Source organism: Dermacentor albipictus, chromosome 1 (assembly GCF_038994185.2).
Source record: "Dermacentor albipictus isolate Rhodes 1998 colony chromosome 1, USDA_Dalb.pri_finalv2, whole genome shotgun sequence".
In the NCBI taxonomy this organism is placed as follows: domain Eukaryota; kingdom Metazoa; phylum Arthropoda; class Arachnida; order Ixodida; family Ixodidae; genus Dermacentor; species Dermacentor albipictus.
In genome coordinates, this window is record NC_091821.1 from 172,219,558 (window position 1) to 172,246,558 (window position 27,001).

A 27,001-nucleotide genomic window follows, 5' to 3' on the forward strand; every position below is an offset into this window, starting at 1 on the left:
GGTCCTGCCTATGTTGACGCACATTTCTAATCGATACGTTCTTTTTTTTTTTTTTCATTTGCGCACGCGTGCCCTGGCAGTGTTTCGGTATAAAATCGACTTGAGTATGCACTGCTGAAGTGGGGATCACACACGCCCTATGATTTTATTTGTGACTACAAACGAACCTAACAGACGATTTGCAAATATATGGGAGTTGGCGGCCCTAAAACGTCCTACCTTCTAAAGAAAACTCACCAGCAGTCGACCATTCCGAAAAACGAACGCCACGGAGATAGTATTTATCGATTACAACATCTTTTGGCAGACTATTCAAACCTGATGTGCAATTTCGCCTTTCAATATATTATTCTAACACTTCATTAAAAGTCGAGCGCAAACTTATTGCAAAAAGTTTTGCATATTGCATTGTCATAATAAGTAACGTCAAGGAGAGAACATGTGACGAAGCGCACAAAAAAGAGCAGCTCATCTGTTGATAATGATGAATACGCAATAAAACATCAGTTTAGTACATACAGTATGCAGACGAGGGTCCCGAAATCAACGGACGAGAAAGATGAAAAGGGAGCCTCGTGGCCAGGTTTATTGTGAATGCCCCGTCTATTTGTGTTTTTTCTCGCTAGCTCATCCCCACCTCCTCCCGAAACATGTAAATAATGACGGGATCCGAAATACAGCCTTATTAGCTATAGTGTCTCATTCGTGTGTTGTTTTGCACAATACCATACGTGTTGAGAAAGTGTGACAAAGAACATTGTTACGTGCTTCCGTTATCTTCACTTTTCTGTACCTCAATCTACCGTAGCGAGTTTTTACGACCTTGAAGTAAGCTAGGAATATAATAGAGTGAAAACATTACATACATCACATATCAGTAAAGAAGACAAACGCCTGCTTCAGCAAAGCTTTCAAATAAAAAAAAGGAAGAAAGCAGCAATAGTGAAATTTGTTCTACAAGAATGTGCCTTTTTGACGAGATACCTTCAAATTTTCGACGTGTACGAGAACAGCATCCTCTCAGCAGACGAAGGCACACGTACGCGCTTTTGTCCATGGCCAGCATGTCGCATGGAACAAGACAGCACTGGCTTTGGAATGCGAGAGTGCGCTGAGTTATCACTTTCCCTCCTCTCTACTATTTACCCTATACTCCTGCTGGCCGATGTTCAGCTGTCAGCCATCCGGATTGTCAGGCCAGCAAAACTTCCCTCAGCCTTTTCTTCTCACAACCGCAAATAAAATCCTCGCCTTGTCATCTGCATGTGATAAGTGCGTCGGGATGACCAGGCAGACGGTCGCAAATACAAGGAAAGGAGAAAAAGAACCCAGGACACGGACACATTCGTTTTCCCGGTAATGTCTCATTGTCGCGGAGACACTGAGGTCGACACACTACCCTGCTTTTTCTTTTGTGTTGTGTTCCTTCACGCTACTGAGATTCCTAAATAGACACTGATCAAGTGGCGCTGGAAAGGCAACCTGCAGTGAGCTTCATGGTGTGAAGGATTTTGTCATACTATTGTTCAGTTGTATTCCACGTAGTAGTGACTGTGAAGAAAACAGTCGCAAAACTGTGAATGACAAAACGGACTTTATTGGGCGATCCTGCGCCCACAAAAGCAAGTTGCACTCGAAGCACAACGATAGCGGCGAACACTGTCGGCGGTTTCGAAATCTGATCAGCGGCGAAACGCGTCGGCTTTTATACACGAGTCATCGAAAGTTCCAGAGTAATCCCTGCTTCCCGCGTGTCTTCCAGTAAGTAGTAGACAATTCACGTCGCTCATACAATCAGATTTCATCTGATACAATCAGACAACGGATGGAAGCATTGACAACGTTCGAGAAACTTCCGATACATGCAGGGGTGTCCTGCTCCAAGCGAACGCTGCGCTGCATCGGCAAAGAGCATCCCTTCAGCCATGACGTAGTGGCGTCGCCTGGTGGGGGAATATGAACTACTCGCAAAATGGCTGCCGGAGTACCCCCACCTTGAGGGGAGACGCAGCAAGTGAAGGGGTCAAATTTTCAAAATGTAGTATTTTCTGAGTTACTTTTTTTTGCGTGATCCACGGACCTTTATTTACCCCATAGTAAAATATTATAACAAAATAGGCAGTAGAAATCAAGAAAACAGCACTTTCGTTGAATGCTGTCATCAAAAATTTGTTTAAAAATCGGGCTTTGGAAGGCGCCATCGCACCGCGGATGGCCCGACTATTCGTTGACGCAGCGCTGCCATCTTGGTATCATCGTAATGATGAAAGATCGGAGCTAAAGATAGCTGGAGCGACACATTTCTCCACCGAAAAATAAACCATCAAACGCAAGCTAAAGAAAGGCAAACATGGCATTGCGATTGGGCATAGCAGTCACGTGGGGCACAGAGCGCGCTCCTATTCACTGTTGTTGATTTGAATTGCTGATGAACCTCTCTTGAGCGCATTTGCGCATCAGTGAGCTGTGCGTTCCTATCAACTTGATTGATGATCGTGGCAGCTTACGCACGTTTTCTACGATGAGCCCCGAAGGAATGAAGTTCCGAACGGCCCACGCGTACGGAAGACCACGAAAGGCGTAGAAAAGAGGGAGAAAACTACTCGTAGAAGCGGATGCCATTGAGCTTGTTGACCAGGCACGACCGGCGCACGTTGGTGACCGGAAAAGTGCGCCCAAGTGCGCTGCTGACGACGCGACCACAGAACACCTACTTGACCGCGAGCAACGATGAAGTCGCGACCGCGAGCGACGGTGACAGCGCATCCGCGAGTGGTGGCGAAGCAGAAGTTTTCGCATCAAATATTCAACTGCAGATTTCAGCTCCAACTCCACTAATAAAGAGGTTGCGCAATGAGAGACAATAGCGGACGTTTTGAGTGCGCTGTCACCTGCCTCTTCACGACGGATGGATGCTGGTGACCAAAAAGGCAACTAAAGTGCACTAAATTGCTGCAAGAACGCAAAAAACTACATCAAAATGTTAAGCAAATGTGTCCCCACAGGTAAAGGACTACATCCCAAGCGGGCTTTAGGTGCTCAAAATAAAGATTTAAATGCTTACAACAAATGAAACTTTGAGCTCCGTTGTCTCAGCTTTCATTTTTCGTGCAGTTGCTTTCAGTCATCCCTGTGCCATTTTACAACGAATGAAGCTAAAATCATTGTCTTTTGCACTTACATCCTGAAACATTGATGAGTGCAATAAAGCTGTCCATTTTTAACGGCACCTCATAAAAAAATTTATAGTAGGTTTTTTGCAGAAGTTGTTTGCAAGACAATATGCATAGGAAAGCTGAAAAAATATTTTAATGCTCATTTTGGCATTTAAAAAATAAACCAATAGCTTTATTGCACAGAATAGGCCTTTGTGAACATGCGGATGTGAAAATCTTGGCGAACTTATGTGTAATTAATTAATTTGGGGATGACCATTAGATGCTGTCAATTGTTGTAACTCGAAAACTATAATAGATAGCACAAAACTATTTTCAGTTATGATATCAGCATTACAAGTCACACCTGCTTGGCAAGTTTTACCAAGTTATTCCCATAAATAAAAAATGTGCCCATCTTCTGTCCTGTCTTATAATTGCGCTTACCAGTATTCAATTGTTAAACATGAACCAACTAGCCCAGCAACAAATTTTGTTAATGTACTGTGATACTGAGTTAGGTGCTATCAAATGGTTTCTGTTGGAAGCTAAGGGAAGTTTGAACAATATAATTATCGCTACCCAGATTCTCGTCTATTCGGAGCCAATCTACATTTTTATTGTGACAGGAGAGCGTAAGGTCAGGTGTCGTATCCATGGCGACACTATTACCGAGTCTTGTTGGGGTATCTATGTTGTTATTTATGGTAAGATGCAAGTCTTGAATGAGTGCCCCTAATTTCTTACCCTTGGGAGAGCTGGTTGTGTATCCTCAGGCTTGATGCAGTGCGTTGAGATCACCCACAATCGCTAACGGGTGGTGGCCAGCTTCTTTGTGTTATGGGCGGAAACAAAAGAGTGTGTCGAATTTGTGTTTTTTATCCTTCGGTTTGCTATAAACATTGAGAATCGGTATGGTAGGAATTTTGAGATTGTGGAAGAACTTCAATAAAGTTGCGCTCTATGTCAACCCCAGCAAATTTAATGTGTGTTACTGTGAGGTGTCCTTGTGTAAGGAATGCTGTGTATGTCCCTGCAAAAGAGCAATGCGACTGGTGAGTATTATATCCTGGTAGTTTCACTACACAGTGCTTTTCTTGTAATGCTGTTACCGCTGGTGAAGTTGGGCTATTGGCTATATAGTGTTGGGAATTCGCTTTCTTCTTTTTGTACCCCTGGCAGTTTCATTGTCAGATAATTAAAGCTTTGCTTTTATTTGTTTTCGACATTATTCTGTGTTAGAATGAAGGAAATTATCGTAGCAGTCATGTTTTTGAGTTTGTCAATTTTGCTTTCAATATTGGTCATGTGAGTCTTGAAGTGTGTAATGCGCATATCTGGGGCAAGAAATCACTGATCTGTTTTGGTTTCAAGGGCTGTGATTCTGTCGTTAAGGGCCATGTAGGTGTCTGCATCTAAGAGGATTCTGGACTCATTGGGGCTCCTGCACTTGGCGGGTGGGGGTCCTGCAAAACTTCGGGGGGGGGGGGCACAATCGCTGGGCTCGTTTGCATGTTGTTAGAAATTTTCATGTCCTCTGATGTATTAGACCTACTAGGGATAGGGGAGTTAAGCGATGTGATTTGAGCTTCGATCTGGGCTATTTTGAATCTTAACATTGTGTTTTCTTGAGCTAGTGGGAAAGATTGATTTGTCAGGTTGGGAGGGGAGTTGGAAAGTGAGGAGCAGCGAGAAGATACCCCAGCCCCAGCTCACCTGGCTTTGCAGTTATCCTGATGGTGAGCTCGATGGTGTTGGTAGTGCCAGCCAATGTTCTTTCCCTTTCACGGGCGGCGACGGCTTCTTGCTTGATCGCTTGTTATCGGATGTCTTCTTCTTTGGAGGAGGAGGGGGCCTCTGGGGCTTGTAGCATTGTGGACACTGCGCTGAGCCCGTGGCATGGTTTCCCACACATACCATGCATTTAGGATTGCAGATATGGTTCATGTCAAGGCTAACCTTCCCGAACTTCTCACAAGTTGGGACACACATGACCGGGCACACATCCGGCTGATGTCTGATTTGTTTGCACTTGACACAGGCTTCCACATTCTGTCGAAAAGGGTTACAGCGAAGCCAGCACTGGGCGTTCTTGACGTAGAATGACACGTTCTTCTCGAGGAATGTCACCAATATTGTTTTGGTCTGTCCCATTTGGCGGGCATGGAACACCAGTGGTTCCGGGTTAACTTGCCGAAGATGGAGCAAGGCTTCCTTATTGTCAACGAGTAAGGCAAAAATGCCTTTACAGGAGTCTTGCAGTGAAGTGGGGTGCACCACCACTTCATTAGTCTTGCCAGCGATGGTGAGGCATTTGACGCAAAGGTAGGCATCAGTGCGGTCCGTACTGGTAGAAGTGATAAATAAAGTGTTATATTTAGGGTATTGACCCGAGCGCTGTCGGTTTCTTCTGCAAGTCGGGCAGCCTCTTTCATCAGTGAGGTAGATCGGGTGGTATTTCGAGCAGTCTATGCCGTAACGTACCCATACGACAGCAGTATAGGAATCATCCAGCGGCAGTGGCTGCCTGGGCCACGCCATCTTCCCAGGTCGTTTCGGCTGCTATGATGGTGCGATTGTGGAGGAGGGCTTGCCGGCGTGGACTATGTGTTGTGTATGCCAGTGGGCCATCTCCTCTGCCATGAGCTCTTCTCCTTCAACTTCAATCCCAGCTGGCACTGCCGCCTTGGTGTCCACCTTGGTGTCGCGTGCTGCCACCGACGTGGTGGAGCAGCCGACGGAGCTTAAGCTCAGCGACACAGAAAGTGAGGAATAAAACAATTTCTATTGGGGGCGAGGACTTACGAAGTCGCCATCTGTTGGAAGCGCCTCCCTTGCATAGTATGGGGGATCATGCGGTGCGCTCCTCATAGGTTTCGCTTACGGAGCTTAATAAAAACACCACGAGGCAGCCCCGCTGGACATTTATGTAAGTACTCTCAAAATGAGGGAATTTTTTTACTGTCGATATAATAATCTTGGGCAAACTGAAAGCACAGAATCGCTTACAGACGCTATCTCTTTACCAAATACGTACAGTGAACGCCACTACGCGTGGTCGCCGCGATGGAGTCTCCTGTACCGGCTTCTTGTTTGAAAGGTAGGCAGATGCTGAGAGTAAACTATGCGAAATATGCTCTTTAGTGGGCTGTCTGTATAACCCAATGGAGCATAACAGATTGAAGCCTCAACGCAGCGATCGCAGGGGTTCGCAGCAACCGACTGCGTGTCTGCATGCATGTCTGCGCACAATGTTTTGCTTTCACTGTGAGCACGTTTTCACACCGTGCCATGAGCTTTAGACCACAGCATATGAGCATTTGACAGTACACTAGCAACCATTGTTGCGTGGACGGTATCAGAGCTATTCAAAAATAATTTCATTATAGAGACTGACGCCGGCAGCTGTGGTGTGCCGTCGCGACAATTCAGTCTTTTTTTGTATTCTAAATTCTTGGACATTTCAATATTATTTCTTAAGTTGGGTCGCACTGTATGTTTATCGGTCTTCTCAGTGAGCGACTTCCCTGTGCTCCTTTTCGTAATCCAGTGCATTAATTCATAACACAATAATGACCATATGCCATGCCTTCTTTTAATGTGCGTCCTACCGCTCCCTTTCCGTTCCAGTGAACTTGCCAGTATCTAGCATCAACATGTTTATAGACCAAACCGTCATGACAATAGGCGGGTAGCAGGCGCGAGCGAGCGTCCCAGTGCGCATTTTCCACTGCTCATCAAACATCACAGTCCCGGCACCGTAGCAAAAATCTTCCTCGCGTCTGTGCTTGCTGCATACCCTAGTTGTAGCCGATGGCTGTCTCCCGGTTGTAAGTTTCGCATGCCAAGCTTCACGCAGCTGCTTGTCCTGCAGCTAAATGTGAATAAGGCTCACACCGGGCTTTGTTGCGTACTTCCGGCACTGCGGCACCGAGCAGTAGCCTACCATGCTGCACGCCTCCAAAGGCAGTCACTGCCTACTATAGCACTGTCAAATGTTGTCGAGTGGTAAAGCCTCACCACTTAATCAGAACCGCAGCGCAGGTGGACTTTAAACTTTCGTTTTCAGCTCGCTTCCGAAGCAGCCGACGCGGCCGCTGTGTCCATGTGATCCCTCGTGCCACGTCACGCCGACGGTGGCGCCAGCTTTTCCAGTGGTGGAGCTCGCCCCCAATACTTGCGAATGGTCGAATGTCTTGCTCAACAGGTGTTGATCACCGTTTGGGATGTCCTCAACGAAAGTGGAAGGCTTAACACCACTTCAACCAGGATAAGATAAAACTTTTGTAGCGCTCGAGACAGACGCGTCCGCTCCATGCAAATTCCGAGCAGTGTCCTCTTAACAAGCATGGTGTAATGTGCGCACAAGCACACATGAACATGTTTCACTCATTGACAGCAGAAACTCTCTATCAAAATGCTGTAGTGAGGAAGTGCGGTAGCAGGAGCGAGCGAACTGGTCTTTATGCGGCCTCTCGCTTCAGCGCGAACTAAGCGATGAGAACACAGCATGGTGTGCCTGGATGCATAGTCTCCATTGCAGATCACTTTCAAAATGGGGGCCGCGCGCAGCCATGCCGTACGCAACAGCTGCTGGAGTAGAATGCCTCTAATGTTTGCGCCAGTCCAGCACGCATGTTTTGAGAACTTCGAATGCCCGTGATGCGGCCCGATTTTCGTCTGTCTCCGCACACGTGATCACTTAATTGCGCCATCGTGATGAACTCGGCGTGTCTTCGCACTCGGCACTTCCATGCAAGCGCAGAAAACGACAAGACAGACAGTGGACGCCTAAGCACACATACTGCAGCACACAAAGGAAGCTATGGCAGCTAGGCTCGAAGCGTGTACGAGGTGGCCATCTTGTTAAGGTTGATGGCGACGCGCATGCCATTTTTGAACCCATATTACCGGAAAAAATGAGGGCGTTAGATTCGAGTAAATACTGTACACCATTCCTCATTTCATACAGTGCATACAGAAAATGCTAGAAATGATAACACGGCGCACTATGAACATCGGTACATTGCCGTTCTCGAAGGCGGCCAGTTGTACTTCCCTAAATTAAATGTGACTACGTATACGGGTGTGTTTTTACACATTGTTATGCTGACTCATTATTTAGCTTATGAGATGCACTCTTTGCCTCGTATCCCATATGGGCAGAAAGGATGTTCCTACATCCACCGCCAAGGTCTGTGAATGGTGGCTCTGGCTGACACTCCCAGGGTGCTACTAAGAAACATATCGTATTTACTCGCATAATGATTGCACTTTTTTGACAAAAAAAATTGACGGAAATTCATGGGTGCGATCATTACGCAGGTGAAATTTCTCGCAAAAAAAAAAATTTTTTTTTCATCCCGCGTTTGCTGCGGGATGACAACAGCTGCATGTACTTCGGGGCACCAAAACAAAAATGACAGCTGGCTGAGCAAGTTGAACGTGCTGAACGAGATTTTTTTTTTCTTGTGAGTGCATTACGTATATTGAAACAATTTCTTCCGTATCAGTAATGAATAATATCGTTAATATTGGCAAGTTTGCGGCAATAACGTAGCCATGTCCACTTTGAGGAGACAAAAACAAATGAGCGCGCATAGCTGCCTGTGACAGAAACACATGGTGGTAATGCTGCGGAAACTGCGCCATTTGTCTTCACTGCTATCCTAATACGGCACGTTTCCGCTAAAGGTGGGCGAATACCTTAGCTGTGTTAAAAGCGTCGCCGTATGAATAGGGTACACCTCGTATCAGTGTAAACGTGGCTGCCATCGTTGCCGCTCGCGGTTTGTTGTGTGCCCACGAATGCACACGAGAAGAACCGAAAGGCACCTTTTTTGTTGTTGTTGTTGAACACAACCATTAAAAGCCTACACATGATAAAGGCAAGTTTGGTTGCAGCTTTCTTTCTTTTTTTTGGTAATGGAAGTGCGGAAAGTGATGAAAGGAATGAAATGGTGCATCTGCTTAAGAATAGTTGGTGCGTGCAGACCGCTTGGTTTGTCTTGAAGAGTCGTTCGCGTAGCATTCGACAGATGGTGAGCTCGATCATTATTAGCTAGACTTGGCACACGACATATCGCTGCGGCAAGTTCGGGGTGCGATCATTACACAAGAAATTTTTAAAAAATTAAATTTTGATGACAAAATTCAGGGTGTGCGATCATTACGTGACTGCGATCATTATGCGAGTAAATATGGTAAATACCCAACAAAGTGGATGGGGAAATGGCGCTGCGGTAGCTCAATTGGTTGAGCATCGCATGTGAAGTGCGAAGGCTGTGGGATCGTTCCCCACCTGCAGCAAGTTGCTTTTTAATGCACTTTCATTTCGATTAATTTATCGTTTCTTTATTTCATTTATTAATTACAAGTAATTTTCCCTATGATGTCCTTGGTGGCAGTGTTTGTTGGCTTCTACAGATACTACTCTGCTAGTCCAACCAGGTGAGGATGAGCCCTCTTATTCAGACACTGTTAGTGTCACAGATACGGAACTTGACACTCGAGGTCCCAAATGTATGGGATCCCCAATTTCAAGAATTATTGATAAGAATAATAAAAATCGGGCCCCTCGGTTAACCCCCTTTCTTCTCGTTTATTACATAATGAGGGTCTCGAATCCGGCAGCATTGATGCCTTCAGATAGCATGTGTGGGTTTATTTGACTGGTTAACTTCACCCAAAAAGATAACATTCTCGTGACGCGTGCGGCAGAAAGGATGTTCCTACATCTGCCGCCAAGGTCTGTGAGGGGTGGCGCTGGCGAACACTCCAAGGGTTCTACTAAGAAACATAAATACCCAAGAAAGTGGATGGGGAAACAGCGCCGCGGTAGCTCAATTGGTAGAGCATCTCACGCGAAATGCGAAGGTTGTGGGATCGTTCCCCACCTGTGGCAACTTGTTTTTTTCGTCCACCTTCATTTCCATTAATTTATCGTTTCTTTATTTTATTTATTAAGCACAAGTAATTTCCCCTGTGTTGTCCTTGGTGTCAGTGTTTGTTGGCTTCTTATGCTATGACTAATAAAAATTGGGTGCCTTGGTTAACCCCTTCTCATTTACACTCAGGCAATGTGCTCCTGCTTTTTGCAGTGATTGTACATAGTGCTGATGGGCTTTCACTCGGACGCAAGGTGTTCTTTTCAGTAGCAGTAGCATGAGACATCCTTTTGATGCCACAACCTTATGCATAGGAAGCGAACTTCTGCTTGAACTGGCTATCTTGCTGGCATTTTTCTTCGCAGCTTCCATGGCAAGCGCAGTTTTCAGGGAATCTTCATACGTAAGGCCTACTTTCTCGAGCAGCCTTGTCTGCACGGCTGTGTTGTTGCTGCTGCACACAATACAGTCAATCAACATATTGCCATGCTCACTTCTGAAGTTCCAATATTCCGAGAGACTCTTGAGTGATGCCACGAAGTTACTGACCGACTCGCCCTCTGTGCGAACATGCGTATTGAGCTTAAAATGCTGAACAGCCGCAGATGGCTTGGGGCAGTAATGGTCCCCCAGAAAGGAAACAATTTCTTTCAAGTTTTTTTCTTGTGGCTGGGTGAGCTTAACGAGATCCCACAAGAGAACATACATCTTCTGACCACAGCAACTAAAGAAGAGTGACTTCTTTTTTTCTGCTTAGTGTCATTGGCAATTAAGAACGCTTCAAGGCGTTGAATGTAACAGGGCCACGCATCTCCCTCTCCTCTGTTGAATGCTTCACGGTAGCTAAGCATTAACATGACAAACTTCTGTTGCGTCGAACTCACCAGGTGAACAACACACTCATGTGCTCATGTGAACAACACACTCATGGGCGGAAGGATGATGCACTTGAAAAAACTTTATTGCCTTTTTGCTCATCACCACTTGTTATGAGTGTATGCCAAGTAGTGACGATAGGCGGACTGACTCTGCGGTTGCCGTTAACTGTTAGCCCAAGGAACCAACACCATATACGGCCTGACAGTACAAATGGGGATGCACTGAAAACTGATTGCATGTTTTTTATTCTCCGCCTTGACAGGGCGGCGCAAGTGGCACCGCACAATTAATGGCCAGTTAAAACGAAACCGTAACAGCACGTATAAAATCAGTGGTTAGGGCTACCCTTCGTCTTCATGTTGCAGCACGATATGTTGTGCATGGGCTCTGGCTCTCTTGATGGCTGGTCGAATGCAAACAGCGATTTGTTTCTATTGAATTTGTCCGAATCGTAGCTCTTACAGTAATGTTTAACAAACCCGAAGAGCTGTTGCAGCTGACATTGTCACCTGAAGTTCTGGCGCGGTCACGAATCAACTGAGTGTCTGCTCTTTGGCGGCTTCGTTAGCCCTGTGGGCGAGACTGGCATGTTTTGCATGCCTTCCCCACTGGTGTACCTCTTGTGATGTCACATGAAGAAATATGCTTGGCTGTTCGGTTAGGTTTCAGTTTTGTTCTTGCACTTTTTTGCTTATTTAAAATTATTTTCGAATTTGTGAAACAATTCAACTATCACACGTATGACAGGGGGCTCTTGGGGACCTATATATTCCATTACCTTGGCCTGGTAAAGAAATCGCCGGAGTTGCCTTTTGAGTCAGCTTCGCTGCACTACAGCCACGTTTGCGGCGAAGCATACCGACTGTATTGCAGTGAAGTATATTTGCCTATGGTGCTTATGGCTACCCGACACTATCGGCTCAAGTACACACACTGTGCTGCCTCTTCATGCATCTGGACAACGCCAGCTGTCAGGTGGAAACCTATGTGTCTGCTGCTAATCTGGCTAAGTGCCTAAATACAGTTTCCAAACTACAAATTTGACCATGCTTGGCAATATTTTTAGGCACTTGTGCTAAAGTAGTTGAGTACTGCCAAATGCAGTTTCCAAACTACAAATTTGACCAAGTTTGGCAGCTTGGCAGTGCTTTTAGACCCTCGTGCTAGACTAGATTAAAAATTTTAGGAATTGGGGCTTGTTCGGTATTCATGACTGTTGGTACAGTGTGAATGAAGTAAACAGGATGGACAGAAGTAGGTTGGGCTTGGTGGTCATTCATAACTGTGGCTACTGCACGAAGTAAACAGGGTGGACATTGCTGTGTGTATCTGCTTCTGTCTGTGCTGCTTACGTCTCACAGAATTCACAGTTGTGGAGTGAAAACCTACCTTTAGAAGAAGCAAGAAAAATTTAAACACCAAGGAACCCAGATATGTTCTCAACAATGAAAGCTTCTGAAAAAGCTTCTTCCACATCGGCACTTTTAAAAGACTTTGATAAACTCATCAGCCAGCAGAGATTTTCACTTGCTTGTAGCAGCAATTTTCACGGCTACAAGCACAGGTTGAAAAATATGTGCATGATGAAATTTTGGGCCCAAAAGAAGATCCACGTGGGTGGTGGTGTAAGCACGGTGTCCACTGTTGGCTCATCTTGCAAAAGGATGCCTGCTGATATGAGACACTAGTGTGTCTAGTTAGTAGCTAGTGTCGTTGAAGGAATCTGCCTTTTTCATGGTCCTGTGCTGCCCTCTGTTGCAGGCCACTGGAAACATGTTGGAAGGGTGCTGGGGCTTTCATCAGTTGATTTGTATGCTTGCGCCTATGTTGAGTGTGTGTCGGTCGTGTGTTTCGTGGATCACGATTAATTATTAATGGCTTCTCTGGGTCAGCATGTCTATCCTGGAAGTCACGTAGCACGCACTGACTACTGGGTAAGTGGCCTAAGTGCGCTGTTGTGCTAACAGTGCGGCTGACAAAGGCACGCTGCGCTCCGGCTACTGAAATGTCTGCCTTGAAGTTTGTTGTTACTGATGTCTATGCTTGCACCTCGCTTTTCGTATATTCCTTTACACATTCATTAGACATTTCGCATATTCAAGATGTCTTCAAGTGCAGCCTTCTGCTTCTATTTGCCAAAGTGGTGCATTTGTTTACATCGACATCTATAGCCACATCTCATTCTCGTTATTAACGTTTGATATTGTGGAAATGATGCATCGCTGAGATCAAATAATTTAAAAATGTAGCAAAACATACACATGTGCACATGTGTTGTTCCACCCAGCGACTTGTCAATATGAGCGGACGAGCCCCTTAAAACAAGGGCAACTGTGATCCGGACTTATATGTTACAGGCTGTTATTACTGATTCTTGCTTTTCATGAAGTTCATCATACTTAGTTTGTGTGTGCCATAAAGTATTATTAGAGAAAACTGTGCTCAGGATAAGTGCTCACTTATGGGCCACGTAGTTCTCTCACGAAAATGCGGATGCCATCACTGGCACCGTCGGTAGCTGAGCGAGGCAGTTTATGCTTCTGTACCAAATGCACTGTCTTTAGTTTCCCATTTGACGCAGAGGTAAACAGTGCTTCTCTGGAATTAAGAAATGTGTCAACCTAATAATACGTATAGACCCACCCATCTACGTAGCGAATGCGACCGGCAGCCTTTGGGAACGGCGACCTACAGATGTTGGAACTGCGCTGTATTGCCATTAGCCATTCATTGTGTATGTGCTGTGCAAAGTGAAGAGTAGTTGATATCAAATTGCCATAGAGTCACAACTGAACTATAAGAGCAGTTTCCTTTGTTGTAACTGCTTATTTTTTAGTTCAGGTTCACTGGTAGCGGGTGCATGAACTCAATGAGGCCAGGCCTAAACCAACCTTCGCTAAACAGTTCAACGTTGGCTCATACTTCATGTGCTTGGCTTGAGAGGATTGATGCTTGTGCATTTCAACTTCGAAGGCATGTTTAAACTCATTTAGAGTGCGATTATATATGCAAGCAAAGACGCTTCGGATATATTGCATTGTCGGTTTGACAGCTGATTGCGTGGCATTCTGTCGAGCAATCAAGGTCGGCATGCTGATTTGCTGGTGCTTCGACAAGAAAGCCCGTCACACTACGACAACTCGCACCTGTCAATTGTGTCATTGTCGGCCTATTATGATAACATGGTCTCAGCGATGCACTGTTCTGAATAGTCGGCCAATAATTGGCATTAGCGTCTTGTTGGTCTCGTATCGACCCAGTGTTACTGCACCTTAAACGAGTGCATGAAGTATGCAATGCCACCACCAGCAAGAGAGGGCCAACTGCAATAAGACTTCATCAGCAATGTGATGTTTTTGATGTGTCGCCCAAGTGTAATGCAGCAGTTTATAAATTTGCTAGCCATCAATGCTAGGTGGCAACTGCATGGTTCACTGTGCAGTCTCAATGAAGCCTTGGCCACTTTCTTTTTTAAAGTGGAGTTGCAGTCTTACGCTATGCACATTTTCGGCACCGCGCCAACATAGAGCTCTATACCGGTGGATTTCCAATGCAGTACACGGCATGAGTGTTTGCTGCAGTGTGCGTTCAGGCACTTTGTCTATTTATATATATTTTTTTCAGAGGACTTTCGCTCAATATGTTTGATACGTGCGTGTCCCTCCAAAGCGTTTTTCGACTAATCCTCTAGGGCCATCGCATGCACCATCGTGCCGTGAAAAAGGCAGATTGTGACATGCAGGAGGGTGATCGCTGCCCTCCGAAATGTGGAGCGGTTATCCTTTTTTCACGACAACATTAATAACTGCAGTTATGATACTGTCAAGCAAAAGTGTTCTACTAGAGAATTTTGTTGACTGTAACCATAATTTTTTCTTTTATTTGCTGTGTAATAAACTCACTTTTCTTTTACACCTCTGGTTGATTGAAAATATTGCATTCTTGCAAAACCAGTAGTATTCATATTCGAAAAATATTTAAAGTGGATTTGCACTGGTTTTCATTATTCAAATTCGCTTCACCATTGAAAAGTTGATATTTGCACACCCCTAGTATTTTGCTATCGCCTCTGGGTGCCAATAATCATTCGCTAGATGACGGTATAGGCAAAACCATTCTTGCAAAACCAGTAGTATTCATATTCGAAAAATACTTAAAGTGGATTTGCACTGGTTTTCATTATTCAAATTTGCTTCACCATTGAAAAGTTGATATTTGCACACCCCTAGTATTTTGCTATCGCCTCTGGGTGCCAATAATCATTCGCTAGATGACGGTATAGGCTAAGTCTGCCATTTTACAGCATACCATGGCCTTAATTTTGTATAGAATGAACTTCAAATATAATAAACCTTTCTCCTGGATTATTACAGTCTGATGTATCAACCATCGACTGTAATAGTTCTGCAATTTGTTTTGTTTATACGGTAGACTTCTGTTAATTTGATTTTAGGTATTTCTGTTCTTTAGTTGATTATTTCGATCAAAAGTCCTGGCCGATGCCCGTACATTTCTATGGGACCAAATGTCTGTCATTTGGATCCTGAAATTAGCCTTAGCCAGATCATTCGAACTTAATTGGTCATTTCACACGTGCCCAAACCCAATGATGACTGGAATGGTGACTCCAGCAGTGTCAGCATACGTCTTGGTGGTGCTTAGTGAATTCAATGAACACACATCACCTCTCGTCAAAAATGCCCATTTTGGGCCTGCTCCAGGACGGCTGTTGTCACCTCTCATCAAAAATGCCCATTTTGGGCCTGCTCCAGGACGGCTGTTGTTTACAGCAGCCTAGGATCACAGCCAGCCTAGCCAGCACCACTGCCTTTCCTGTCACAAGATGGCGACCATGGAGAATTGCATGCTCTGCCGGACAAACTAGCGAAGTGGTTTGTTAGGCATGGGCTGCCATCTCGTTTACGATAACTGCGAAGTCGTTTAATAAATGCAGAATACCAAACGCACTATAACCCGTGGGATGGAGAGCATGTTGTGGTCTCTTAGACAGCGACAGTGTTGTCTGGGAGTGATAAACTTCCATACTGTTAAAGTAAAGTTTGCTGGTTTCGTATTTTTCTTATTGCTGGAAACAGAAGGGTGCTACACTTTTTTTGCTAAAAAAAGCAGGGTGTACGTTTGATTTCTTTGTTTAAGAGGTCTAATGTCATTTTTACATTAGTTTTATACTTGGAATCCATAAAAAGTGGGTGTGCATTCGATTTAGGGACATCTTAAAATCGGGGGAAAATGCTACCAAATGAATCGTGGTGTGGTTTGGTGTTTTTTCGGGCTCTTGTTTTATTCGACCTGCTGTACCAACTACCGACCAATCTTGTTGGTCCCGTCAGAGTCGAATTACCTAATGGAAGTCGACTGTGTTTATAAATTGTGTGAACATCAGCCTTAAAGTATGTTAATGGATCTATGTTCCGAAACAGTAAAATATATTTTTTAAATTTTGTTATTATCGGTACTTTCAGAAATGATTAGCAGTGTTCTACATGATTTTTTTTTTCCTTCCAGGTCACTGAAGATGAAGTCATAGATTTTTATGAGAAGATGCTGAGCAACAATCAAGTGCAGCTTGTAACAAAGGAGTATGCCGTTACATCGCTAATGAAATTAAGTGTGCGCTTTGCATCGTCTGCACCGTAAGTTGCCTTTTCTGTTGTGTCTCTGTATGTAATTGGTTGGGAGCTTTTTGGAATTTGGCGGGAGGTACTGCAGTAGTTACCACTGGATAAGCTGAAGCCAATGCAAAGGTCTGCAGTACACCACTAAAGAACCGCAGAAGTTCGTTTTTTGCCATATTGTTAACAAGATGATTGCTATGTGTAATGCAGCGGTTAATGTTAGTTCATCTTCACTGTCATCTTGTGCACCAAAGTAGCAGCACAACCCGGCTTATCTACGCTTTCTGAGCATGTTGGCAAAGAATTGCAAGCCTCTGATTTTGTAGGATGCTTGTCTATGGACACAATCAGATGCTTCTGAACTACACAAAAAGCATTTCTTTTTGCTTCCGTCCAGTGTCAAGCATTGCATGAATTCGGAGCCTTGCAGCGCTCTGCCAAAATGTTCATGAACTGCTCCGCCAACATGTTCATGAACTGCTGATAAGCCAACCACTTGCCGTGAATAAGAGAGTGGAGGTCGTTTTTCGCTAACAGTGCATTTCATTTTGGATCGTTTACATTCATTGTGCAGAAAGACCAATCCAGGTGATAATGGTGCCGCTCTGAGTGAGTGATGATCGAGGAAAAAAGTCCTTAACTGTGCACATGCAGCAGTTTATTGCAGCTGAATTTAGACAGTGCAGGATGTATGGAATTTAGACAGTGCAGGATGTATGAAATCACCTTGTACCACAAGACATTCGCTCTCCTGTTAGTGTTTCATTCTGTCCCTGCATGACCCTCAACTAAGGTGCAGCGCGTTGTGTGTACAAGCACAAGAGAGTGTTGGAGTCGGCAGCATTAGTAGAGTAATGGTAAAGCAGCAGTGCAGGCAGGGCTGCCAACTTAGCAGTGTGTTATAAAGTTCTTTGAATAATGAAATGAGGGAAAAAGAATAAGGGAATCCTAAGGTCTCGATTTTTTATTAGATAAAACCATATGAAGAAAAGGGATAACGAAGGCTGAGAATTATTATCTTTAATTTAAATGCAGAAATACAAGGTAAAGGGAGATGGAAGTGGACAAAAAGACAACTTGCTGCTGGCAGGAGCAAAGCCCACATCTTCCACTTTTTTCGGGGGGGGGGGGGGGTGAGGGGAGGGAGTAGTGTTAAAGTAGCACCATTCATTGTTAGCCTCCACCAGCTCCTCTCATGCACATTTAATTGAGGGCCACTAGGTTCAATGTCCGCACGTCCTCTCTACTCGCTGAAAAGTGAGCAAATCAGCCCAATGCAGTGATTGCGAAGTACACTGTGACTCTCTCACCGAAAGCTGAGTATATTAAGCATTCAAGGGAATAATAACAAGGTGAATGGGGCACTGCGTGTTACGAGAAGTGACAGTAGAGGTGCAATGTTATTCTGTGTCAAATACTGAAAAGCGCAGTGTCAGTGGGGCATAGCATGCTCACAACAAATGAGGAGACGGCGCATGCAACTGGAGCTTTCCTGTAGACAGACTAGACAGCACTGCCAGGGCTGTTTGTTGAGAAGGAAAAGGCGGAGAGGGGAGACAGCACTGTAGTACTTCTAGGGACTTTGGCACCGCCAGCTTGGCGCTTAGCCAGGTGGCAGACAGTTTGCAGGCGTTCACAGTGCAAGCAGATGGCGGAAAGTATGGGGGTATGTTTATTGTTTGAATGGGGAAGCCCTCTCTACTTTTCCCTTGGGAGCATTGCTGCGGCCATGAGGTGCAGCATATATTGGATGCGATAGTACATCCTGCAAGAGAGAACACAATCTAGCCTCCATAAGACAATTCACAATTTTACGGGTTAGAGCTCAGAAAGCTGACTGGCGGTTTTGAAGGCTGTTGTGGCAGGAGAGAGTTTCTGTATTTATTTATTTATTTATTTTATTTATACAAGTACCTGCAGCACCACAAGGGCATTATTGCAGGGGGGGGGGGGTGACTATTGGAGGAAAATGAACATGTGACAAAAACTTAAAACAGCCTAGCACAGGTGGTAAAAGTAACAAAATACGCAACATCAATGAGTCATCTCGACGGCAAAACGGTCTTCAGTGAACTGCGGTGCCAAATTGCAACACAGAAATGGAAAGGGTACACTGCCGCATGAAGCGCAATGACAGCCGAATGATATAAAGTAAACTGGATGATATTATACTACGGCAGACTGCGTGACAATAAAGACAGAAACTCTGAACACGTTTTACATTCACCAATGCTCTTGGGAAGCCTATTCCAGTGTGTGGAAGCATGCAGAAAGAATGAATTACGGTAGACATCAGTACGACAGCGCATTTCAAGAACTTTCAGCTTGTGATCGCATCGTTTAGAGATGAAGTGGGGAGGGAAAATGTACAAGTTATTTTTTCTTGTGAGATCAGAGTAAATTCGGGAAAAAGGAGGAAAGGCAGCTCTACCTCTGCCCTGTAGTAGCGGCCAGTTGCGGGCATTGCCGCCCTGCATTCAATAATACCAATTAACTGCTATTAACTGCCAATTAACTGCAATTAGAATTTCGGGAAAAAAAATTCTAATTGCAGTTAATTGGCAGTGTGCTAGTGTTTTCCAACCAAGGTCCTCTTTAACTAATGTAATACTGCTGCGGATGTTATAATTACCAAAAACAAATCTTGCAGTGCGGTTCAAGCTTTTCTATAAGTTTAGAGCTTTGAGGGTCCCATACCTGGAAAGCCTGTACGAGTACTGGACAAACATTTGTTATGTAAAGCAGTTCTTTTACTTTCTGGGGGGCTTTATAAAAATTACGTCTAACAAAGGTTAGCATACCAGATTATTTTAAGGTTAAGTATTCAATATGTCTGTTCCATGTTAAATTTTCTGAAAGATAGACATCGAGGCATTTGTAGTGTTAGACCTTTTCGAGAAGTAGTCAGTCATTTTCTACATTCCTGTATATGGCACAATCATCAAGATATAACCTCACTTAGCATTCTAGATTGTGGACAATGTCATTTATAAAGACTAAATATAACAAAGGCCCCAGAACAGACCCTTGGGGCACGCCAGAGGTTACGGTGACAGGTGTTGATTTAGTGCCGTTTATTAAAACATGCTGTGTTCGCCCAAACAAGTAATTCCTAATCCAATCTACTAGTATTGCAGGGTGTATACCGAGACAAGATAATTTATGTAAAAGCAATGCATGAGAGACGGTGTCAAAAGTTTTCCGGAAATCCAAAATTATGCACTCTACCTAATTATGCACTCTAGGTCAAAAGAGTAAGTGAGATCATGGGAGAACTCTACCAGTTGAGTCGTACATGACAAGCCAGGCCTGAATCCATGTTGAACATTCAAAAAGAAATTATTGCTTTGAAGGTGTTTCATCACAGCACTGTATATAATGTGTTTTATTGTTTTGCAACATACACATGTTAGAGAAATAGGCCTGTAGTTTTCTAGTACACTTTTGGGACCGTTTTTATGAATAGGAATGGTGTGGGCTACCTCTTACTCTGCAGGTAATGAAATGGTATTTAATGATTTATTAAACAGAGCTACCAAAAAATGCGCAAATTCTTGTGAGCAGGATTTTAATGGACCGCCAGCTGATTTGTTGTTCAGATTGGAAATAAGCTTGGTATAGCTGGTATAAACCGGAATAAGCTGGTATAGAAACAATAAACCTTTTCATAGAAAGATCGATGAGAACTGCTCTGTTTGACACAGCACCGTGGCAGGCACCTGCTGATAGTGCCGAAAGACACTACAGAGAGCAGGTGCATGAGGCTTACTACACGTGGCTGCCACAGTTCATAGAGAAGATGTGTGGGAACATATGCAAGAGAATCACTTCTGCAGTGACGTCAAATGGGAGAGGGAAAAATATTAAGACCACAAGGCACATTTCAGCTATGTGACACTCGGCGGTGCCTTGTTACTCAGACTTTCTGGCTGAAATGGCTAAGCGTGAGGTAGAAATGTATTCTGTGAATGCGAGTCCTTTGTTTGAAAACAGTATGGGAGCGTCGCTTGCTCCTAGTGTTTTGTAAATAGTCCATTGTGCCATCGACTGCTAATGTCAAGACCACAATTCGTCACGACTAAACTTTAGGAGAAGATATGAAACAAGATTTCTTGATATCAGAACAATAGCTTCTGCCAGGTGTAGAATAAGCAATCATTGGTAATTTCCAGGTTAATACTGAAAATGAGTGTTATATCTGTTTGACCTTTTAGTGTGTTGTTCCATTTCATGTCTCACCTACATATTCATGTTGTTTGCAGGCGGATAAAAAAAGTGGTGGATGCTTTCGGTGGTAACATGAACGTTGAACTGCAGCAGCGTTCCATTGAATTCTCTTCACTGTTCTCCAAGTTCGATCACCTAAGGTGTGTAACTTAATGCACTTCATTATACAGTAACATTTTGAATAGTTTAACTTCAAGCTCATACAATTTAGCATGCCAATGAGTAAGCATATTATAACAAAAAAAATTGTGTGGAGGAGGATGTTCATGTTTTATTGCTTAACATTTACAGTTAGGTCATGCCAAAATTGTTTTTAATGGCTATCTAATTATTGCATAAATGAACCAATAAATATGTACAAGGGGTACAACATTATTTTGCATATGATTTGGCTTGTGTGCCCTTTATGTCAAAGTTGAGTCAAGCCAGAAAGAAAGGTTTAATAAATTAATCTGTGTGCATATTGGTTCGGAAAACACCTGGGCTGTGTGTATCTTAGTGCAGCGATCAAGGTGTGGAAAAGGAATCTTTTTCTCTCTCCAAAGGGAGCAGTTGTTACACTGTCTTTAGTGTTGTAAATTCAGAATTTTACAGAGTTTTATTACTGCTTGAAGCACACAAACACGCAAATGTTCGCCTAGAGCTTTATTACAAATGTTCGTTGAATGCTGGAAAGTAGCAGCTGAAAGTCTCGATTTCTTTGCTGCTCTTGGATGCGGGTCTGAATCTGTTCTTCCCTCACTTGGCAGTGGTTGCCAAAGAGTGCATGTGTGGAATGCTTAGTTGTGAGTTAACAGAGTTCTGTGCCTTGGCACTCTTAGAAATGGTGCATCTCCATCACCCAGTAAACTCATCACACTATGTGTCCACTCAGCAGCATAAATGCAGGATGCTGCACAGCCATACCACACCACATTTTAAAAGTCTTGTAAATAATTCAACAACAATTACGATACTCCCTAATGCGAAATTTGAGCGCAGCTCTATACATGCTTTCATTTCACAATATATTGAGGCAAATAATGTGAGAGAGACGTGTAGCAGAGTTGGCAATTGTCGAAAATCTGATCTGCGTGCAGGTCAAGCGCATTGGCTTTTGTACATGACTCGTCCAAGGTTCCAGTGTAATCGATGGTGCTGCATGGCTTCCAGAAAGTACTACACAATTCGCGTCGCACATGTGATCATATTACAAAACAATCAGAGACGACAGTCAAAACAGTCGCTAACGAGACTAAACCAAGCCAACCAAACAAGCACGAGCGATAGCTGATGCGAGCAGACGATAGTACGAAATGGGAAGTCCAGCTGAGACCAGTTAGACGCATTGAGTGGTTGGGCAGGTCTGCACGACACCCATGTCACTGAAGGGGTCGCTCTCATTGGTCTCCACCATTCACGGCTCGCATATTTAATGTCCCGCTTTGTGTTTGCTCTTTCATCCTTCGCTGTGCTCGTTTGCTCGATTACGCCAACGCTCGTCGCAGGAACGGCCGCCCAAGAGCTGCACTCTAAAAGAAATAAAAATCCCATGAACTAAGAGCAAATATAATGCACTAATGTTAGGATTCTTTGGCGTTTTCAACAAGTTTAGGTGTTTGTATTAACCACAAGGGAGGAATGGTTAACAAAGCATGTTTAGTGCACTGTTGCTCTGGTGAAGAGGAATGGGTGCGTGTAAGAGAATGCACCACAGAACCAAGCGGCGAAAGCTGTCCATTTTTCTATTTTGTGTAAGCGATAGAGCGACGTGTCATGAAGCGTGACTTGTGCTATAATAAGGGCTTTCACTTGCAGAGGCAGCCTTTTGGAACGCATGCCTCCAATGGAGACCCGGTCTCTTGCTAGCTCAGCAGGGTTGGACAATGGTCAGGCTCGTGAAGACGAGATTCTGCTTGATGACCAGGCCCCTAGGGATGCCCAGAACCCTCCATCCACAGTCATTGGTGCCCCTCCTGTAGAATCGGTCAGTGTCTTTTCACTGCAAATGTGTGTTTATGAACAAAATCTTTAAGTGTTAGCACGCTTTTGTTTCAATATGCATACCTTGAATAAGTCTCTTTTTTGAGGGGGGGGGGGGGGGGGACAGTATTGAACTACTGATAATGAAGCATGTAAATGATGCGGTACAAAAGGAAGATGGCATCGATTTTGTATTAATATTTCGCCCGGGGCCAGGTTTTTGTCAGAGTTGTAATCTTAATTCGTGCTGTATTTCTTTTGTTCCATACTTTCACTGGATCCAGAGAACTTGTTCGTCGTAATACAGTGAACTTCCATTGGTTCAACCCTGATGGGACTGAAGAAATTGATCTAATTATGCGGCGGGTCAAATTAAATAAAATGCAAGAACATTGTAAAAGTGCACCACTGATTTATTTAGCAGTTTTTGCCCGATTCTAACATGCCCCCTGTATCAAACTTCTGTGTCCAGAGAAGAAAACTAACATAGAGATAACATTAAAGCTCCTAAGCTAAGTAGCTTTAAGGCTTTAAAGGGGGAAGAATAATGGGGAGGGGAACTGTCTCATCCTCCCTGGATCTACCTAAGCAAAGTTGCACCGACGCTGTGCCTGCATGTGACCTACGTTGTTCACGGTTCGGCTTATCTTTAATTTTGAAGGCCATCGTTGTTGACGAGGAACGAACAGCCAAGTGATTCTCTCTTTTTTTTTTTCTGCACTGCTCGGCGCACCGTATTGCAGCACATGCCGACATCAAGTGCCATAAATGGCGTCTTCACATAAACGAAGTGTCGGAAGCATAAAAATGTGTGTTTTTTGTTGTTGTTGCCGACATATGTCACAAGTCACTTGTGCAGCTGAATGCCTATTGCAACGCTTAGCATAAATGCCGACTTTGCCCGGCATGCAGTGGTGCCTATCATGCACATCGAAACACTTATTGTGCATTTTTATTACATAACCGACACAATGTGGTAGCACGCCAGCCTGTAACGAAACTGCACCATTCCGACATTGACGCGCCTGAATCTACAAAACATGCATGAATGTGCGCCCAGCATGTCCATCAAAATACAGTATGAAAACTTGTTCATTCTGATTTCACGGTAACGAAAAAAAGAAATGTCTGAATTACCGAATTACCGTATTTATTCGAATCTAGGCGAATAGTTTTTTTCAAATAATCATATTTCAAACTCTAGGGTCGGCTTAGATTCGAAGGTTTTAAAAAACACGCCAGTTTTTCATTGAAACTGCTAAATATGGTGCATAGCTAGCGCCATCTAGAAAAGTCAGTATCGCAGCCGCTACTAGCCGTGCCAGTAGCCAACCGTACAGAAGCGAGGTTGCCATTTTGAGCTGTGTCGTGTCGGCTGTATCGGTGTGTGGCATGGTGTTATTGCGATGGCACCAAGCAAGAGATGCCACTTTCACTGGATCCAGAGAACTTGTTCGTCGTAATACAGTGAACTTCCATTGATTCAACCCTGATGGGACCGAAGAAATTGATCTTCAACGAAAAGTTGTGATAGCCGCAGAGGCCTCGTCGAACCTTCAAGCTGGGCGGTACTTCGGCGTCGACGAGAAAAGCGTCCGTCGTTGGAGGGGACAATGACAGCAGCTTTTTGCGTGCGCCGCAGCGAGGATGGCATTTAGCGGACCAAAGAAAGGCCGTCACCACGAAGTGGAGACAGTTTTGGCTGACTTTGTTTGGACGCAGAGAGCAGCTGCCCTTCCAGTGACAACAGAAGTGCTCCAAGCGAAAGCTAGGGAACTTTTGAGGGAGCGAGGCCTAACGCCAAAAGATTTCAAAGCCAGCCGGGGCTGGCTTCAAAAATTCATGAAGCGCTTCGGCTTCAGCCTCTGACGTCGCACTTCAATTACCCAGAAGCTGCCAAGTGATTTCGAAGAAAAGGTGATAGCTTTTCAGTGCTACGTGCTGCAAAAGAGAGAAGTGGCAGGCTACAACCTTGGACAAATCTGCAATGCCGACCAGACGGCTGTGTATTTTGATATGTGTTACGTTTCGCCTATGACGCGCGGTATAGCCGGCGCGGATGCAACGGACGCCGGGGCTTCATTCAAAGCGGCGGACATTTTGGCCCGTTCAGCGCTACCGCAACGCCTCCCCGCCAAGCGCGTCCAGGCATGTTTCAATGCCACGTCTATTCGGGTGTGCGTGTGCGTGTGTGTGCATGTTGGTGCCCACGCTTGTCAAAGCGCGGCAGCCGGGGAGAGGAGCTCCCCAAGTGTGAAGCGAGGAGGGCTGTCCGGCGCCGGCCCGGCGGATGCGTCACCTACTCGTCTCAACGTGCCTGAGCGGCGCCGTCACGTGCTCCCCATCCAGAGCCGTTCCTTCTTGCCCTCAACTCCAAGAGTATAAAACCAGCTGCCCCCGGACGCCAAAAGAGAGGCTCCGTATTCTTTCGTTGAGTAGCATGCTCTCCCATCTCTCCACTTCGGTCGACCTGACCGGCCGCTCTTTTGCGATGCTAGAATAAACAAGTTGTTCTGTTAGCAGTCGACTCATGCTCTGCCAGGACCTTCGGGTGCTTCCAGTTGTGCCCCAGGCCGCCAGGCCAACGCTACCCTTGGGGCTTGCGACCCATATGCAACATATGCCAGTGGCGTACACCATGAATGAAAAGGGTGCCAAAGAGGTGAAGGTGTGCTCTGCGGGCTACGAGAAGCAGCGCACAACTGTGATGCTGTGCTGCACAGCTGATGGATATAAACGCCCTCCTTATATGATATTTAAAAGGAAGACACTGCCTCCTCGAGAAACTTTCCCAAGAAATGTCATTGTGCGGGCAAATGAGAACGGGTGGATGACGGGTGCAATGGTGGAAGAGTGGGTTAAGATTGTGTTGCGATGGCGTTCAGGAGCCCTTTTGACAAAGAACTCGCTCCTTGTCGTCGACTCTTACCGTGGGCACTTAATCGACAGTGTGAAGGCTGCGCTCGCACAAGCGAACACGGAGAGAGAGAGAGAGAGAGACAAAAGGGAAGGAAAGACAGGGAGGTTAGCCAGTGTAAATACCGGCTGGCTACCCTGTGCTGGGGAAAGGGGTAAAGGGAATAAAAGGAGAAGGAAGAGAGAAGAAAAAAAGGGAAAAAAGGGAGAAAAGAAATGCACACAGTAACGCGATGTTACGCGCAACAATAGTCAAAGGCGTTCGCACAATTCACATGTCCTTAAGAACTTGAGCAATGCCCTTAAGGCCTTGAGTGCCGAAACCCGTCTGGACCAGTGTCCTAGAACTTTCTCTTCTGCGAACACGGACCTTGCTGTCATACCGGGTGGCATGATGGGCCAGTTGCAGCGACTTGATGTCTGCATCAACAAACATTTCAAGAATCGTCCGCGGAAATATTACACGCACTGGTTGACTGAGGAAGACCACATGCTAACGACAACGGGCCGCATCAAACGTGCACCGCTATCGCGGCTGGCGGGCTGGGTAGCTGCAGCGTGGGACGACATCCCAAGTACTTTGATCGTGCACGCCTTTAAAGAGTGCAGCATATCTAATGCGCTTGACGGTACCAAAGATAGTGCACTGTTTGAAGGTGACAGTGACAAGGAACTCAGCGACTAGTCTAGCAGCGACGACGATGTTGAATGAGCTCTGCATGTTCAGATTCAATAAATGCTGTTTGCATTTTGTGAACGCTGTTCTCGCTTTTTTTGTTCGGCCTACATTCAAGATAACATACATATTTTTTTGTTGGCTTCGGACTTTAGTGGGTCGGCTTAGAATCGAGGTCGACCTAGATTCGAATAAGTATGGTAAGCAAATATTGAGTTATTGAGGCCATCAAGAAAACACAAACAAATTCTCACTACGTCCACATGCCTTTATTTACTGAATGAACCAGGAAATCCTCTTTCTATTTTGCTCAAAAGTAGTGAAGAAGTTGCAGTTCACGTCATCTTGTGACTGACTAATGATGCTTCGCAGCATGGACCCAGTGTGCGTCTTCATCCGAGACTGGTTTTTCAGTACAATGCGCACATCCCATCAATTTTTTTCGCCAGCGAGCCAACTGGTTGTCCATTGCAAAAATGCAGAAGTAAAGGCTATAAAGGCACAAATAGGCATGAAGCATTCCGGCATTCCTGTCGTTTATTTGTGATTTCCACTGATAACTGTGACGATACAGACTGTTTTGTTTCGGATGGACGCTCGCTCTGCTTTAGATTTTCTTGCCTCACACATTTTCCGTGGTCCGTGCTCACGCTGAGCTCCGAG

The 27,001-nt window shown here is 44.8% G+C and overlaps 1 protein-coding gene across 5 annotated transcripts in view; it reads left to right on the forward strand.

The window, feature by feature from the left end:
• AP-1gamma (adaptor protein complex 1, gamma subunit) overlaps positions 1-27,001 on the forward strand; it is a 233,201-nt gene that overhangs the window by 157,259 nt on the left and 48,941 nt on the right. For all 5 annotated transcript variants that reach the window (XM_065436802.1, XM_065436803.1, XM_065436806.1 and 2 more), the window contains exons 12-14: positions 16,448-16,575; positions 20,820-20,924; positions 22,582-22,750. In XM_065436802.1, the coding sequence (XP_065292874.1) occupies positions 16,448-16,575; positions 20,820-20,924; positions 22,582-22,750 (402 nt within the window). The remainder of the gene's footprint in view (positions 1-16,447; positions 16,576-20,819; positions 20,925-22,581; positions 22,751-27,001) is intronic.